At 41.1% G+C, this 18,544-nt stretch overlaps 1 protein-coding gene across 1 annotated transcript in view; it reads right to left on the bottom strand.

Moving 5' to 3' along the window:
• The window catches only part of LOC124656591, a 24,182-nt gene extending 6,411 nt beyond the window's left edge, over nt 1-17,771 (bottom strand). Inside the window, exon 1 of the mRNA XM_047195307.1 lies at nt 17,384-17,771. Coding sequence (XP_047051263.1) covers nt 17,384-17,771 — 388 coding nt within the window. The remainder of the gene's footprint in view (nt 1-17,383) is intronic.
• Between the last annotated feature and the right edge of the window lie 773 nt (nt 17,772-18,544).

The raw sequence follows: 18,544 nt of genomic DNA, 5'->3' as shown, positions 1-18,544 counted from the left end.
AGATCAAGACACGCTGCAAGGGGAGTCTCCACTTCTCAATCTCTTTACTTTGTTTTTGTCTTGCTTTATTTTATTTACTACTTTGTTTGCTGCATTATATCAAAACACAAAAAAATTAGTTGCTAGTTTTACTTTATTTGCTATCTTGTTTGCTATACCAAAAACACAAAAAAATTAGTTACTAGCATTTACTTTACTTATTTCATCATGTTTCCTTTTAATTTTACCACAAAGAACATACCGGTAGGACGTGGGTCTATAGTTGGGAGAAATAATATAGAAGAATTCTTCAACCATGTTAGTACCATTGAAAATTTTGAAGATAGACGACCTTGCGCCTACTTATGAAATTGCTGCTGCGCATTTAGTTCGCTTGTTGGAAACTAAATTTGTTAATCTTAATCCTATAATCCAACACATGTTTTTCACACTTGGTGATATGGAAGAAGGGGAAAAGAAAGATTTTGTTTTAGAAACCCTTCTTAGAGAATTTGGTGGTCTAGCAAGAGAAGCTAGAAAGGTCTTTGCTAAATTTAATATGCTTGGTTCTCCTACTAATTTTGTTAGTCTCCTTGAAAAGATGGATATGGATAGAATAAGATACACTAATAATATTGATGATGGTGGGGAGATCAAAGCACCAATACCATGTAAGCTCCTAGCTATGAATGATGCGCTAGAAAATAACTATGCTTGGCTTGTTCCCGAAAATTTGTTTGATGAGAGTAGCACGCCTAAAACTAATGAAAAGGGAGATGCTAAAACTTATGTATCTAATATATTATGCCTGGTTGAAAAAACTCCGCACCCCGCTGTAGAAGTACCACCCTTCGATAATACTTGATACACACTTTCTGCGCCTAGCTGAAAGGCGTTAAGAAAGCGCTTATGGGAGACAACCCATGTTTTTACCTACAGTACTTTGTTTTTATTTTGTGTCTTGGAAGTTGTTTACTACTGTAGCAACCTCTCCTTATCTTAGTTTTATGTTTTGTTGTGCCAAGTTAAGCCGTTGATAGAAAAGTAAGTACTAGATTTGGATTACTGCGTGAGAACCAGATTTCTTTGCTGTCACGAATCTGGGTCTAATTCTACTGTAGGTAACTCAGAAAATTATGCCAATTTACGTGAGTGATCCTCAGATATGTACGCAACTTTCATTCAATTTGAGCATTTTCATTTGAGCAAGTCTGGTGCCATTTTAAAATTCGTCAATACGAACTGTTCTGTTTTGACAGATTCTGCCTTTTATTTCGCATTGCCTCTTTCGCTATGTTGGATGAATTTCTTTGATCCACTAATGTCCAGTAGCATTATGCAATGTCCAGAAGTGTTAAGAATGATTGTGTCACCTCTGAATATGTCAATTTATATTGTGCACTAACCCTCTAATGAGTTGTTTCGAGTTTGGTGTGGAGGAAGTTTTCAAGGATCAAGAGAGGAGTATGATGCAACATGATCAAGGAGAGTGAAAGCTCTAAGCTTGGGGATGCACCCGGTGGTTCACCCCTGCATATATCAAGAAGACTCAAGCGTCTAAGCTTGGGGATGCCCAAGGCATCCCCTTCTTCATCGACAACATTATCAGGTTCCTCCCTCGAAACTATATTTTTATTCCATCACATCTTATGTGCTTTTTCTTGGAGCGTCTGTTTGTTTTTGTTTTTTGTTTTGTTTGAATAAAATGGATCCTAGCATTCACTTTATGGGAGAGATACACGCTCTGCTGTAGCATATGGACAAGTATGTCCTCGGTTTCTACTCATAGTATTCATGGCGAAGTTTCTCCTTCGTTAAATTGCTATATGGTTGGAATTGGAAAATGATACATGTAGTAATTGCTATAAATGTCTTGGGTAATGTGATACTTGGCAATTGTTGTGCTCATGTTTAAGCTCTTGCATCATATGCTTTGCACCCATTAATGAAGAAATACATAGAGCATGCTAAAATTTGGTTTGCATATTTGGTTTCTCTAAGGTCTAGATAATTTCTAGTATTGAGTTTGAACAACAAGGAAGACGGTGTAGAGTCTTATAATGTTTTCAATATGTCTTTTATGTGAGTTTTGCTGCACCGGTTCATCCTTGTGTTTGTTTCAAATAAGCCTTGCTAGCCTAAACCTTGTATCGAGAGGGAATACTTCTCATGCATCCAAAATACTTGAGCCAACCACTATGCCATTTGTGTCCACCATACCTACCTATACTACATGGTATTTTCCCGCCATTCCAAAGTAAATTGCTTGAGTGCTACCTTTAAAATTCCATCATTCACCTTTGCAATATATAGCTCATGGGACAAATAGCTTAAAAACTATTGTGGTATTGAATATGTAATTATGCACTTTATCTCTTATTAAGTTGCTTGTTGTGCGATAACCATGTTTACTTGGGAACGCCATCAACTCATTGTTGAATTTCATGTGAGTTGCTATGCATGTTCGTCTTGTCCGAAGTAAGGGCGATCTACACTGAGTTGAATGGTTTGAGCATGCATATTGTGAGAGAAGAACATTGGGCCGCTAACTAAAGCCATGATTCATGGTGGAAGTTTCAGTTTTGGACAAACATCCTCAAATCTCTAATGAGAAAAGAATTAATTGTTGTCAAATGCTTAAAGCATTAAAAGAGGAGTCCATTATCTGTTGTCTATGTTGTCCCGGTATGGATGTCTAAGTTGAGAATAATCAAAGCGAGAAATCCAAATGCGAGCTTTCTCCTTAGACCTTTGTACGAGGCGGCATAGAGGTACCCCTTTGTGAAACTTGGTTAAATCATATGTATTGCGGTGATAATCCGGGTAGTCCAAGCTAATTAGGACAAGGTGCGGGCACTATTGGTACACTATGCATGAGGCTTGCAACTTATAAGATATAATTTACATGATGCATATGCTTTATTACTACCGTTGACAAAATTGTTTCATGTTTTCAAAATCAAAGCTCTAGCACAAATATAGCAATCGATGCTTTTCCTCTATGAGGACCATTCTTTTACTTTCAATGTTGAGTCAGTTCACCTATTTCTCTCCACCTCAAGAAGCAAACACTTGTGTGAACTCGTGCATTGATTCCTACATACTTGCTTATTGCACTTATTATATTACTCTATGTTGACAATATCCATGAGATATACATGTTACAAGTTGAAAGCAACCGCTGAAACTTAATCTTCTTTTGTGTTGCTTCAATACCTTTACTTTGAATTATTGCTTTATGAGTTAACTCTTATGCAAGACTTATTGATGCTTGTCTTGAAGTGTTATTCATGAAAAGTCTTTGCTTTATGATTCACTTGTTTACTCATGTCATACACATTGTTTTGATCGCTGCATTCACTACATATGCTTTACAAATAGTATGATCAAGATTATGATGGCATGTCACTCCGGAAATTATCTCGTGTTATCGTTTTACCTGCTCGGGACGAGCGGAACTAAGCTTGGGGATGCTGATACGTCTCCGACGTATCGATAATTTCTTATGTTCCATGCCACATTATTGATGTTATCTACATGTTTTATGCACACTTTATGTCATATTCGTGCATTTTCCGGAACTAACCTATTAACAAGATGCCGAAGTGCCGATTGCTTGTTTTACGCTGTTTTTGGTTTCAGAAATCCTAGTAAGGAAATATTCTCGGAATTGGACGAAATCAAAGCCCAGGGGCCTATTTTTCCACGAAGCTTCCAGAAGTCCGAAGGAGAGACGAAGAGGGGCCACGAGGGGGCCACACCCTAGGGCGGCGCGGCCCCCCCCCCTTGGCCGCGCGGCCCTGTGGTGTGGGGCCCTCGTGCCGCCTCTTGACCTACCCTTCCGCCTACAAATAGCCTCCGTGACGAAACCCCCAGTACCGAGAGCCACGATACGGAAAACCTTCCAGAGACGCCGTCGCCGCCGATCCCATCTCGGGGATCCAGGAGATCGCCTCCGGCACCCTGCCGGAGAGGGGAATCATCCCCGGAGGACTCTACGCCGCCATGGTCGCCTCCGGTGTGATGTGTGAGTAGTCTACCCCTGGACTATGGGTCCATAGCAGTAGCTAGATGGTTGTCTTCTCCCCATTGTGCTATCATTGTCGGATCTTGTGAGCTGCCTATCATGATCAAGATCATCTATCCGTAATTCTATATGTTGCGTTTGTTGGGATCCGATGAATAGAGAATACTTGTTATGTTGATTATCAAAGTTATGCTTATGTGTTGTTTATGATCTTGCATGCTCTCCGTTACTAGTAGATGCTCTGCCAAGTAGATGCTTGTAACTCCAAGAGGGAGTACTTATGCTCGATAGTGGGTTCATGCCTTCATTGACACCGGGACAGTGACGGAAAGTTCTAAGGTTGTGTTGTGCTTGTTGCCACTAGGGATAAAACATTGATGCTATGTCTAAGGATGTAGTTGTTGATTACATTACGCACCATACTTAATGCAATTGTCTGTTGCTTGCAACTTAATACTCGGAGGGGTTCGGATGATAACCCGAAGGTGGACTTTTTAGGCATAGATGCAGTTGGATGGCGGTCTATGTACTTTGTCGTAATGCCCAATTAAATCTCACTATACTCATCATGATATGTATGTGCATTTTCATGCTCTCTTTATTTGTCAATTGCCCAACGGTAATTTGTTCACCCAACATGTTGTTCGTCTTATGGGAGAGACACCTCTAGTGAACTCGTGGACCCCGGTCCAATTCTCTTTACTGAAATACAATCTACTGCAATACTTGTTTTACTATTTTCTCTGCAAACAATCATCTTCCACACAATACGGTTAATCCTTTGTTACAGCAAGCCGGTGAGATTGACAACCTCACTATTTCGTTGGGGCAAAGTACTTTGGTTGTGTTGTGCAGGTTCCACGTTGGCGCCGGAATCCCTGGTGTTGCGCCGCACTACATCTCGCCGCCATCAACCTTCAACGTGCTTCTTGACTCCTACCGGTCCGATTAAACCTTGGTTTCTTACTGAGGGAAACTTGCCGCTGTGCGCATCACACCTTCCTCTTGGGGTTCCCAACGGACGCGTGTCGAACGAAAAGACAATACGTCAACCACGCGCATCAGCGCCTCATCCACTACCGTTGTAGTAGTAGTAGATTTTCCAAATAGGAATTCAAGAGAAGATCTCTCCATAATGAATTATAGCAGCAGGCAGAAGTAAAATCAGCACGTACAGTAAAAGTTTCCATTACCAATTCCACTTACCAATAGCGCTTCACTCCCCGGCAACGGCGCCAGAAAAAAGTCTTGATGACCCACAAGTATAGGGGGTGTATCGTAGTACTTTCGATAAATAAGAGTGTCGAACCCAACGAGGAGCAGAAGGTGTTGATGTCAACACCCGGATTTTTAAGTCCGGATGCCTATTATGTCATACATCGCAATCCCAGGAATATTGTTGTTGCGAGGCATAATAGTTAAGTATCACAGTCATCATTCATTACAAACCATAATGTCTTACAACTTGGAATCACATGATCCATATTACACGAATAGTTGATCTATTGATCAACGAACAAACACAAGTTCATAGCGGAAGCGTAAATATAAATGGACTCTCTAGTCCACAGGCCAACGCTTGACGTTAGAAGCTCCTAGTTGTGGTAGACGTCCTGTTGGCCGTCATCCTCGTACTGCTGCTCGGCTTCATAGTCTGGCCATTTGAATAGCCAGGGACAAAGCCGTGAGTACTTTATGTACTCGCAATCTAATACTAATGTAAGTACTAACATTTCTATTGAGAGTGTTCTAAGCTCTAAGGTTATTTGCATAAAGCCAATTTTAGTTTAGAAACATTTTTGTAAACAACTCCTCATGTGCTAACTAACTCAAGTGGGAACATTAGTGTCATTCCCACAACTCTGTTGTGATTCAATTTCAAAGTCACCGTTCAAGTCCAATTTCAAATTCACCAGTCACAAGATATAAATTCTGATGACGGAAACAGTATGGCCTTTCCAATTGTCCATATCCGCGGACGCGGCTATTCGAATAGGTTTACACTCTGCAGAGGTTGCACACTTGTGCCACAACATTTGATTACATCCGTCGAGGATAAACCCCGAATAATCGTAACTCGATACGCGGATCATCAACCGTTAACCTTTCACTTACATATCCTAGTATAGGCACCTCTCCCCATGAGCTTGGCCTCCCGGTGAAAACCAACTGTTAACCCGGGAACTGCACAGGGCTTGGCCGTACAATTCACCTCAATTCACATCATTTCTCAACAACGGAGGCAGCCTCAAGCGTAACCCCTATGACGTGTGTTCAGAGGGAACCCATACTAAGACACATAAATTTCCAGCTAAGCCTTACCCATAATCAGGTATTGTGGGGGTACTCAAAAATTGGAATGGTATCGCATCCAACTCAATCATCAGTTTTAGTCATTTCACCAAGTCAATTTCATGTCATATTCACCTTCAAAATCTTTCAATAGAATAACTCATCATTCCAAGGTTTTCAAAGTTATTTCATTTCACATGTTCCCATCTAGAGTAGTCAATTTTATTTGTTAGCACTAGCAACTAGTCATGAGGGGTGCTAACTATCTTATAGCTTTCTAGGCTAAGTTTGATGCTCTTGTTCTACTCTATATCTAGACCAAGTGAATCATGAATCTAAAAGTAACTTTGATAAATCAAAATCAATAAAGCTTGTAAAATAAAACTTGGGATGGGATCATTAAGCATAAAGTAAAATGTGGTGGTGCCTTGCTCTTGTAGAGCTTTGCACTTAGCAAGAATATTAGCTTGCCTTGGTTGGGGAATTGGTCAAAGTGGTCTTCTTCTCCTTGGAAGTAGACCTCCTCCTCCTCCTGGTACTCCTCGGTACTAGCGTCTAAAATACGAATACGGGGTACACAATCATCATACCAAACTTAGTTACTAAACTAAGCACACACATGATTTACACAACTTAATCTAGCATCACACACTACTATTAAGTTGGTGGATGTGTTTTTCTTATTATTCAGGAAAAATAATTTCCTCTCCTACTAACTTAGATGTTATTTTCAATTGCTTAGAGAAATAATTTCCTCTCATTATCTTCTTAAGGTTTAATTTCTCTCATGAATAATATGTGACCTAGGTTGACCAAAGTCAACCTCTTCACACTTCTCATTTAAGAAAATGATTTAAAGGAGGTGAACACCTCATACCATTTAATCCTATCATGGTAAAGATTTAATATCATCAACAATTCATATGAGACCTATATGACCAGAGTCTCTACCTCATTTTGAATTGGTGGTGACAAGATTTAAATGAGAGAAACACTCACATAAGATTTCTTAATAGTTTTGGACAATATCTTTGACTAGAAATAGCCATAAAGTCCTTTAATTAAATTAGGCCATGATCATTCAAAGTAAGCATGGCATAATTTTGCAGAAACAAATAGTATAAGTGAAATGTGAATTATAGGAGTTGGAATCAACTCAAAAGCATTTTTGGTTGATTTTTAATAATTATTCTAAGGCAGAAGAGTCCCTGCCTTGTTTATTTTCTCACTTTAATTCTATAGCAGATCTAGGTTTCAAACCAGTGGCATTGTGTAGATAAAACTCTAAGGTTTCCAAAGATATAAAGTTTGTAAAATTTGGCCGAGTAGATTTTTCCCTAATCAATTTCAAAGTTAGCATCAGATTGCAAATTTATCTATTCTGAAAATTTGAAATTTGAAACGTGGGCTGGCGGGAAAAGAAACGGGCTGCGCCACGCGAGAGAGAAATGGGTCGGCCCAGCTTTGCAGCGGGCCAGCTGACATGGTGAGGGCCACCTGTCTGTGAGTCTTTAACAGCGAAACGGTACAGGCTATTCCCAACCGTGCGATTAGAAAGAGGATCAACGGCCGTGGAGCGTCGTCGTCGACGACGAGCGATGGACTTACTGGCGGCGGCGGTAGGGGGTCGGCGAGCTCGTCGGAGCTCCGGCGGTCGTTGGAGGTGTGCGCGGCTACGTTGTCGATGAAGAGGAAGCCGATGGTAGCAGTGGCGTCGCCTGGGGTGGTCTCCTTCACCGGCGTGCTCCGTGTACTGGCGGCGGCGGTGAGCTTGCAATTGGGGCAGTGGGGTGGCTAATCGATTCAATTGAGAGGTCGAGGAGAGCAGTGGTGAGGAGGGGAAGTGAATGGTGTGCTCGGATTGAGAGGAGGAGTCCTCCTTTTATAGGAGCGAGAGGTGGCTGTGGGGCAGAGCTAGGGTCGCCGGCGTCGTCGTCGGTCCAGGCTGCGAAGGGGCAAGGAGTGGGCGCGTACGATTGCTGGTGTCCTGGCGAAGCTGACGCGCGTGATGGTGGTGAAGACGAGGCTCGGACGAGACGGTGAGGTTGACGGGAACTTGCAGGCCGTGGCGGACAGTCGTCGACGCGGTCGTCGTCTGCGGCGTTCCCGCGGGCAAGTGGCCGTGTCCAGGCGGTGCAGGGTGAGGTGAGGCGCCGACTGGCGCAGAGAGAGAGGGAAGACATGACGCGAGGGCTCCGGGCGACCGTCGCTCTGGCGCGTCCAGAGTGGATGCCATGCGCGCTCTGGCGCGGCATGGGCATGTTCTGGGCGCCACTAGGCACGCGTGTGCTGGCGCGTGCAGTCTCGGTCTTGGTCAAGGGAGTGCACGAGCGTGTCCAGGGAGGTGAGAGGAAGGGGATTGACACGGTGGTGCGGTCCAGAGATGGCCAGAGGTGAGGGTGGCATGATGGTGGCATGCCATGCCACGACATGGCATGGTTTTGATGATGTGATCAAACAATGGCCGGTGCAAGTGGTGATACCGGTGTGGTGAAGTGAGAGGAGGCTCCGGGGTTGCGGTGGTGGCTCGGGTTGGACCAAGTCCATCTCCAAATTTCGGTATGGGAATCAATTCAGTCCACCGCCCACCAAGTGTTTGTAAAAATGGCCGAAAGAAAGTTACTTTGGAAATTTGAGATGATTTTTGGTGGAGTGTAAACATATAAGAAGAGAAGTAGAATGGAGGTGGTGGTGGTCAAAATGTTGTAGGTTTGCAAAATCACATATGTCATATGATCTTGTATTTGTTTCAAAGTCCCTACTTTACTTGCTTGCCATTTGAATTTGAGACAGAGTTTGAGGTGGGTGCCTTGAGCAAAGTTGTAGTCCTTGATGAGATCTTGGAAGAGGTACAAAGAGTTGGCCAAGTGTAGAAAGAAAAAGTTGAAAACCAGGGGCTCAAAGTGGGTATCATGCTGAAAAAGTCTCACATGACCATAATCACATGTGATCACACATTTGATTCAAATTTGATTTGAATTGAGTTTGGTTGTTTCCAAAAGTGTTAATAAGTGTTTAGTATCCATTTACAACTAATGGTGCAAACCAAAATGGTCTAGATTAAAGATTTGTAAAAATGGCATAGGCCATATGTGAGTGAAAATGGGATTTTCTCCCTATTTGATTTCTCTCTTTTTGATTTGATTTTTCTTGACTCCAAAGTGATTCTTATTAGTTTAGGAATATTTCCAAACCATTGAAACCATTCCAAAAGGTCTAGCTCAAAGATTTGCAAAATTGGCCATAACACATAAGAGGTGACATGTCAAATTTTCTTATTCTTTTAATTTGCTCCCTTTGCTTTACTTGGGCAAGGTTGAGGTTCAATTTAGTGTTAGATTAGGTTTAGATATGGTTTCACACCATTTGGTCAAGGTAGAAGTGCATAGGACAAGATTTGGGTATTATGGCTATGTGTCACATATGCCTCTATGCATATGTTGCATTTGATTTTTAATTTGATTGTTCTTGGCCCATTTGATGTTGTTGAGTGTTGAAATGGTATATAGGAGTGATCCAACCATTCACCACAAGTCTTAGGGTCAAGATCCTCAAATTCACAAATTTGCATTTTACTCTCATATGCCTCTATGGCATTATTACTTTCTTTTAAAAATCTTTTGTTTCACTTTGGATTGGGTTTGAGAAGTACTAAATAAGGTTTAGGAATGTTTTCCAATCCTCTAAATAAAGTGGACATACCTATGGGAAAGTTTTATAAAAATAGCCATAGGCACACATGCCTTTTTCTTATTTAAATTCTTGTTATTTTATTATAGCTTGGATGGAAAAAAAAGGGGGATGTGAGGTTTAGGGTTTAAGAGTATTGCAAATACTAATTAAACAAACACTCATGGCAATAGCACAAGAATTAAACAAGATCTCTATGTATCAACTTAATTTAATAAAAGTTTTTGTTGGTTCCAAAATTTGGAACTAGGGAAATTCATTTTGTTTGTTTTGAAATTTTTGGGATGTTACGGTTGACAAGCAGTTTCGATGAAGGATTCACTGTAAATGCTCACAGACAAGTATTCAGGAGGTTTTGATATAGCAGATAAATAAAGTACAAGTGAATGAAATGCGAGTGTAATAGTTGCAGCGAGTGGCCCAATCCTTTTTAGCACAAAGGACAAGCCGGTTTGTTTACTTATGATGACCAAACGTTCTTGAGGACACACGGGAATTTAGTCTAGTGCTTTCGCTTCATATAGTTGATTAATCTTCATTGTTTTGATAAGTGTTGTGTGGGTGAACCTATGCTAATGCATCGCCCTTCCTAGGACTAATACATACTTGTGATTAAACCCCTTGCAAGCATCCGCAAATACAAGAAAGTAATTAAGATAAATCTAACCACAACCTTAAACTGCGAGATCCTCGCTATCCCTCCCGCATCGATATACCAACGGGGTTCGAGTTGCTGTCACTCCGGCAACCCCACAATTAGCAAACGAATACAAGATGCATTCCCATAGGCCCATAAAGGTGAAGTATCATGTAGTCGACGTTCACATGACACCACTAGAAGAATAACACCACAACTTAAATATCAAACCATTAAATATTACTCAACATAGTTCACTACTAACATTTAGACTTCACCCATGTCCTCAAGAACTAAGCGAACTACTCACGAGACATCATATGGAACATGACCAGAGGTGATATGATGATGAATAACAATCTGAACATAAACCTTGGTTCAATGGTTTCACTCAATAGCATCAATAACAAGGAGTAATCAATACCGGGAGAGTTTCCCCTATGAAATAATCAAGATTCAACCCTAGATGTTACAGCGGTGACGAGGTGCAGCGGTGGAGATGACGATGACGGTGGTGGAGATGATGGTGATGATGATCCCAATGAAGTCCAGCTCGATGACGGTGACGATGGCGTCGATTTTCCCCTCCGGGAGGGAATTTCCCCGGCGGATTTCAGCCTGCCGGAGAGCTCTTTCTCTCTGGTGTTTTCCGCCCCGCAGAGGCGGCTGTGTCTCCTCGCGATTATCCCCAGTACCTTAGGTTTTCGGGTAGACGAAGTACGCGAAAGAGAGGCGGCCGAGGGGGGCTGTGGACCCCCTCCCCACAAGGCGGCGCGGCCAGGGTGGAGCCGCGCCGGCCTATGGGGGGCCCCATGGAGGCCCTCCTCGGCCCATCCTTTTGGCTGGCTCCTTCTTCTGGAGAAATAAGACCTTCGGTGTAATTTCCGTCAGTTGTTGATCTTCAGAAATATTGCATTCTGACGGTGCTTTTTCCTGCAGAATCCTGACTCCGGTGAGTGATTCTCCAATAATCATGAAACATGCAAAATAGGTGAAATAACATAAGTATCATCTCTAAATATGAAATATATCAATGAATAACAGTAAATTATGATGTAAAATAGTGATGCAAAATGGACGTATCAATGGCCATCTTTAGAAGCAATATGGCTGTGAGAAAATCTTGGGCCGCATTGAGTGCACTGATGCCTAGGGCTTGCTTTTACTTATTATGTTGTAATCCAAGCTAACGAATGAAATCTATCTATCTATGAACTTCTGAACTGCAGTAACTCTATATTGATGTGTCCAACTACCTTACAAAGCGTATTGTATCTATGATCAGTTTGCACTGATACTTTCATGTTTTATCTGTCAAACTTCCGAGTTACAGCAGGTCTGTATTGTTGTGTCCAACTACCATGCGAACCATTCTCTGGTAGACTAAGGCTATGTATTACATTGGTATTAATATTGTAAAACTGGTGGATTCATACATGCTTTCTGTCATGATATGTGTTATGGTGATATTTACAATGTCAGTCTTATCCCTTTAGTAACTCAAGGAAACAAGACATTAAACAGTGGCATTGCTTACACGTTGTCCGTCCTTTTATTAATATTCTACCAGCAATATAAAAGAATGTCATGAATTTATCGTTGTACTCAGTTTATGAACTCTTGTGCCATTAGAATTGTTACCATGATATAAAAGCACAGGCGCGTCGGCACGCTACTATATTTCTCTTTATGTTTCAGTTACCAAGCGAGGTTCAATTAGATCAAGAGAAGCGCAGCCTGGCATGCATGATGCAATTTAGATTGGGGAAGGGCAAGTTACACGGAGGGCTACCAAAATGCAATCAGCCCATTCCCGTTTCACTTCTCTTTGCCAAATCATGGTTGTATCTAAATATTATGGCTCACACACTTACTCATAGGTTTAGTAAAACATATTATCACTCAGTGTTTTTTTTGCTTATCACACATAGATCTCCGTTCATGCATGATGTAAGGTATACACACCATAATAAATTTTAGTAATAAACATGTGAGCTATTTTAGATGCTCATCATCCGGTCTCTACACATCTCAACGCCGCCCGCCATAGTAACTTGTTGTGGAAATACCTTTCGATATGTTTCATCTTAAAACCCATGGTTTAAATAGAAAAATGTGCATTACTTCTATCAATTCAGACGTGGTCTTAAAATCATTAATACCATCGTATTACACGGTCGGCTCGGCGGTGGCACCGCGCCCATTGATCCTAGTTTTATTAATCACCGGTTGCAATGAATATTTTTATGGCTACTTGTAAGGACAACAACCTCAAAATATATATAATATATATCGTTTCTGGATTAGTTGTTCACCAATCTGCACTTGGTCCCCCTCCAGTAGAACAACAAATCAACTAATCAAGAACACACGAGAATTCATGTAATCGTGTTGTCCTAGACCATGTATGCCTACGTCTGAATAACCATTCGTGCGGTAATCAAGCCTGTATTTGTATTCTTAAGAAGCAAAAGAGTTAGAAATTTTAGTTGGGACATAAATGCATAAAGCACATTTTTCTGATTCAGACAACACGATGCAACTACTGAGTACTACAAGAAATGGAACGACATAAGACGCGGCCAGCAACCACCGGAGCTGGAACGGCCAGGGCATGGCTGACCCAAGGTGAACTTCAACAACACCATCTTTACAAGATTCTGCTACCTGGTTATTTTGAACACCCACGTCATGGCACGACACACCACTGGTGATGCATAGCATACAAAACAATGCTAGAAGACAAATAAAAAGGCCGTGGAACTCCAGTTTTAGCTCCAATGTTTTCAATTGGCCACATACATGCATAAAAAACAATTTATGCTGGTGGAATTTCTAATAAAAAAGACAACGAAACTCCAGTTTTAGTAAATCGAAAAGGATACCATAAATGTAAAGGGTCAGATAAACCTCCCACGTGTATTATCATCAACAAAGACTAAATGAAGAATGTTGATGATTCTACCAATAAAATAATATGACTCGAAAGGAAAGTACTGCTCATCCAATCAACGAGAAAGGAAAATAATCTCTCTTGCAGACTTCAAATGTCACATGAATCAAACACACAATTCATTAGCATGGTTCGCGTGATGAATACATGCAAATTCACAACATTGTGTTGATTACAAAAAAAGAGGCCAACAAGAACTCTCAAATTCTTTGCATTTCGTATGTGAACATACATGGTAAATATGGCATGAAAAAATCATCTTCAACAATTGGTACAATACCTTTCAATAAATTAGCTTTATGTAATGCTATATTAGGGAGGTTCTCTCATTGAGTGTCTATACAAACACATCACGCTGCTTGAAGCATCCTATTCAACTTTCTGTTTTCTTAGCTAATGTTTATCTCTTTAAGCATGGCTTATTTGCATTCTTAAATTCTAGAAGGGTGTCTTCATGTGGATATTAAACAATGGAGTGTTGTTGCAAAAAAAAAGGAAGCCAAGCCAGAACTACAGCCAGGCTCTAATAATTGCAATCTAGTTTGCATCCTTTTGCTTTTCCTTTTCCTTAACCGCAATAATTATGCAAACATAATAGATCATATATGTGCAGACAACTAATTAACCTAATGAGCAGTCCACAAATTACCCGATCTCAAATTTTGAGATCTAGAAATTAAAAACGTTAGGTAGGGGGCTTTATTGCTCACGCATGTAGCTTTTTCTAGGTAGTCAAGAAATTCTACCGAGTATTATTGTTGCAGGACTCCATATCTCAAGATTGCTGGAAGGATAAAAAAATGAATAAAATAGGACATGTATCCACACAAATAGCATGCACATTTAGCTATAGAAAGTTTGGGCACACTGATGCACATAGCATAGGACATCATGATTAACAATAGTTGCATAGTTTTTATAATTGATCATGTCATACATATGGCAAGAAGGTTGAATTGCAGCTGATATTGACTACTATTGACATCACCATAACAACAGCTGCATGCTTTTATTCTACGACCGCAAAAAACTAGATGGATTGTACAAAATTACTACTCATTGTTTTGTAGCTACCAAAAAAATATGTTAATAGATTAAGATTCTCGAGTAAATATTGCAATTAGCAACCGAAACTAAACATATTGTACATATCATTTGCATGATTGCAAAACTGAATTCGCTTTCCTAGTTCAGATCAACATGTAAAAAAAAGACTTTTGCAAATTGTCAATATGAAAAAATGTACTATACTATACATATAAGTATCTACAAACCGAGCTTGCATTCTTTTCAGCTACCAAATAATATGACTTACTTCAGCCAATGCTCGAAGTAATGAACCGAAGATGCAAAGAGCATGAGAGGGTAGCAAATGAGCAAGTAACTACTGTCCACCTACCCCTGCTACTAAGTGTGTTACTACTTTTACTTGAAGAAAACAATTTGGTACCAGAAATATCATCATGAGTAACAATGTATAGGCACATCGTCATGCTGCACAATTTGACCAATTTGAACAGATTATGTACTACAAAAATTTCAGTACCATGGAGGAGGTTGCAGGACCAGGAACACGTACGATAGGGTCATAAACAAAGAAGAACACAACCACCATCGTGGTTGCGGTGACCCACCACTGCCACATGGTAGCCAGGGCCACATGAGGCAGCGGGGTTGTAGTAGCGTCTTCCCGCTGACTCCATTATCGACACCATCAATAGTGACATGGCTAATCGCCCTACCCTTTGCTTCCTGGGAGGCGTCACGGCTCTCGTCGGACACCTCCATTGAAGGATCTCCTCGAAGAAAACATAAGTGAACATAAAGTATTATGATTTGATTCACGACGCAATGATAATGTCAGTTTGTTAAATGCACACAAGCAAGAACAAACAAGTAGGGAAAAGGGTTGACCGAGGTCCCAACCAACATCTCCGTGTAATGCACGGTAAACCGAAATGGTGATGAGGGCGTCCTGAAAGGCTCAAATATTTTCAAGATCTAGGTTTTCACCGCGGTGCGCGACGCGGAAGAGAAGGACATGTGGGACGCGGACGAGATGAATTCATTGGTCATGCCCACCACCGCGCATGGCTGCCTCCGACTGAAGGACACCGCACATAGCCTATCCCACCTGTCATGGACTTGTGAAGAAACTAAACAATTGGGGAAAAAATTCCAGATCCAACGACCATGGTGAAAAGCAGGTCAACCAAAGTACTGTTGCTGGTGAAAGCAATGTCCATGATTGATGTGCCCCATGAGGTAGCTTGATTGGTCAACGTATTTCAGCTTTCAGGCCCTGGCCTTGTATACTCGGATCTTGACGCGATAAGGAAAGAGACGCTTGCTGTTATGAAACAAACTTGTGCATTATTCATTCTTAATGCTCAACAATGTGGCAAAATAATACTGGGCATTGTTGTATTTCAACATTCTAGCGTATTGGAGTTGACATGTACTACCTCCATCCCAAAACTTAAGGCCTATATTATTTTTAAAAAGTCAAACTATATCAAGTTTGACTATGTTTTTACCAAAAATCATTAACATGCAAAATATAAAATAGATAATGAAATATATTTTCGTATGGTATCAACAAAATATTATATTTGTTGATAGATTATTCTAAAAGTTTAATCAAAATTTACTTGTTTTGACTTTTCAAAAACAATATAAACTTTACTTGGTTTGACTAATACTTTACTAGTATGGTATTGTTGTGTATGGACATTCTAGCCTATTGGAGTTTACATGTATGGTATGTCATGCTGTTACTATATACGAATAGGGCCGAAATGCATCTAGGTCATGTATGAGAATGCATAAATATCACGATTTCGGAAATATCGGGGATGCCAGTGGACTTCTTTATTTTTTAATGCTTCCTCCACCATTAGTTGCCGGAGTTGACTTGCATCGTCTGTCCCGCCGTTCCATGGTACTGTACACAAACATCAAGATTTTAGAAATTGGAGTTGTTAAGAGCTAGGTACTTCATCCATTCAATAATACTTGTAGTGTTTTAGTTTTTTTAGATTCACTTATTTTGGCATGTATCTAGTCTACTTGTAGTGTGTAAATTCACTCATGATGATGTGTATATAGTTTATTTCAAAATATCTAAAACATCTTATATTTATAACAAGAGAAAGTATTAGGTACTACAATTCAATCTAGTTTAATCGATGGGACCACAACCATGTGTACCTCCTGCCTGAGTCCGCACCAATCTAATCTGATTAGAGAGAGTATAAACCTATCATGCTAGGACACAAAGTGGCCGAAATAGCGAAGAAACCAAAAGAGGCTACAATGGCTGTATTATTATGCAAACGTGGAATGTAAATGGTCACGCTTACACAAGACTCCAAATGCAGTCCACTCAGGATTTTAACGTTTGCACAATTTCTCGAGAGCGAATATTCCGTAATTAGTTGCATCTGTATCTAATTATTACATGCCACACTTGTGAACTTTCATTTTTTTTAAAAAAAATAAATCATGAACGTTGGTTATGTTATATGTTGTGCCCCGCAAAATTTGGTCTCAAAATACGACCGCATGTGACCTGCGCGAAAAATTTAATTTTTTTTAGTGAAACTTCATGGATGCAATATGTACAACACAATCTAGGACCACAATTTATTTTACTACTATATTCTTTTAGAAAATTGAAAGGGCAACATACAAAATGCACATTGCAGTTTGGTGTAGTTTCCCGAGATATTTATTTTCCAACAACGTGTGTGCCCGGGAACCCCGGCGGACGCGCACCGCCGGCAGCCGGCGGGCCTCTCCTCACCTGCGGCCCGTTCGTTCCGCATCAACGTTCGTGCGGCTCTAAGATCCATCCGACAAGCCCACTGCCTGTGGGTCACTTCGGTCCGAACCCCAGCTTCCTTTTGCAGAGCAGTGGTTCCCATCGTTTCCGCGCCGCCGCCCGTCGTCGCCTCCAAATCTCCGCCATTCTCCCAACCATCCCCTGATCCCACCCCACCCCAGCCTCCTCCTCCCCGGAGACCCCTCGCGTCGGCCGGAGACTCGGCCGCGGAGCAGAACGAGCCGTGGATCGTGGCATTTGGGCAGGGAATCGCCCGTCTCCGCAGGCCTCCCCGGATCCCGAGCCCAAGATCCCCTCTTCTCCCCGCACCGCGGCTCTGCTCAAATCTCGGCGTCCTCTGCAGCTCCATGCCGAGTTCCTGACCGAGATTAGTTGATTTTTCGCATTGATCGCTCGCTGGCTCGCGTGTTTCATCGTCCAACTTTTCCGCTCAATTAATCCCCGCACGCGTAATTAATTACCGCCTCCTCGATCACGCCTCCTCGTTGCTCTTGCTCATACGGTAGGTGCCAGCATCCATCGGGTCAAGTCCTCAAGTGCGCGCATGCCAACGTTTCGATTGTCCGGGAAATCAACACCCACTCTAGCTGAATTAGAAAAGAAAACATGAAAAAAAATGCTATCCATCCATCGATCTACTATTACTTACTCCCCGTACTACTTGCTCAAGAAAATAAAAAGTACTAGTATTTACCTACGAAACCAAGTAAATTCAGCAATTCCATCCATCCATTTAATAGTCAACTAATGATTCCTTTATAATTTCAACACCCTATTTCCAGCCTACCTTTTTTTTTCACATCACGCCTCAAAATAATGAATTGTCAAAGCTACACGTAGGGGTGTAAACTTACAGTGCCAAACTACCACTTTGAGACCATGCACCTACCCTACTCTATGAGAACTTCATCTTTTTTTTGTGATTGCTCATGTTCATATGACTTATTATCGTAACCAAAAAAACAAAAAAACAAAAAAAAACATCGTATCGTTCTATCATCAACCGGCCAGAAGTACAACGATATCACCAATAGAAAGCAGCAAACTACTGGGGTTACTAGCTTACAAGACAACAAATTAAACAACATAGAGGAGGGGAAGCAAGCTACACTGCTCTAGCTA

This window comes from Lolium rigidum, chromosome 5 (assembly GCF_022539505.1).
Source record: "Lolium rigidum isolate FL_2022 chromosome 5, APGP_CSIRO_Lrig_0.1, whole genome shotgun sequence".
NCBI lineage: Eukaryota > Viridiplantae > Streptophyta > Magnoliopsida > Poales > Poaceae > Lolium > Lolium rigidum.
The sequence above is the reverse complement of the archived record's forward strand: the minus strand, read 5'-3'. Positions and strand labels throughout refer to the sequence as shown.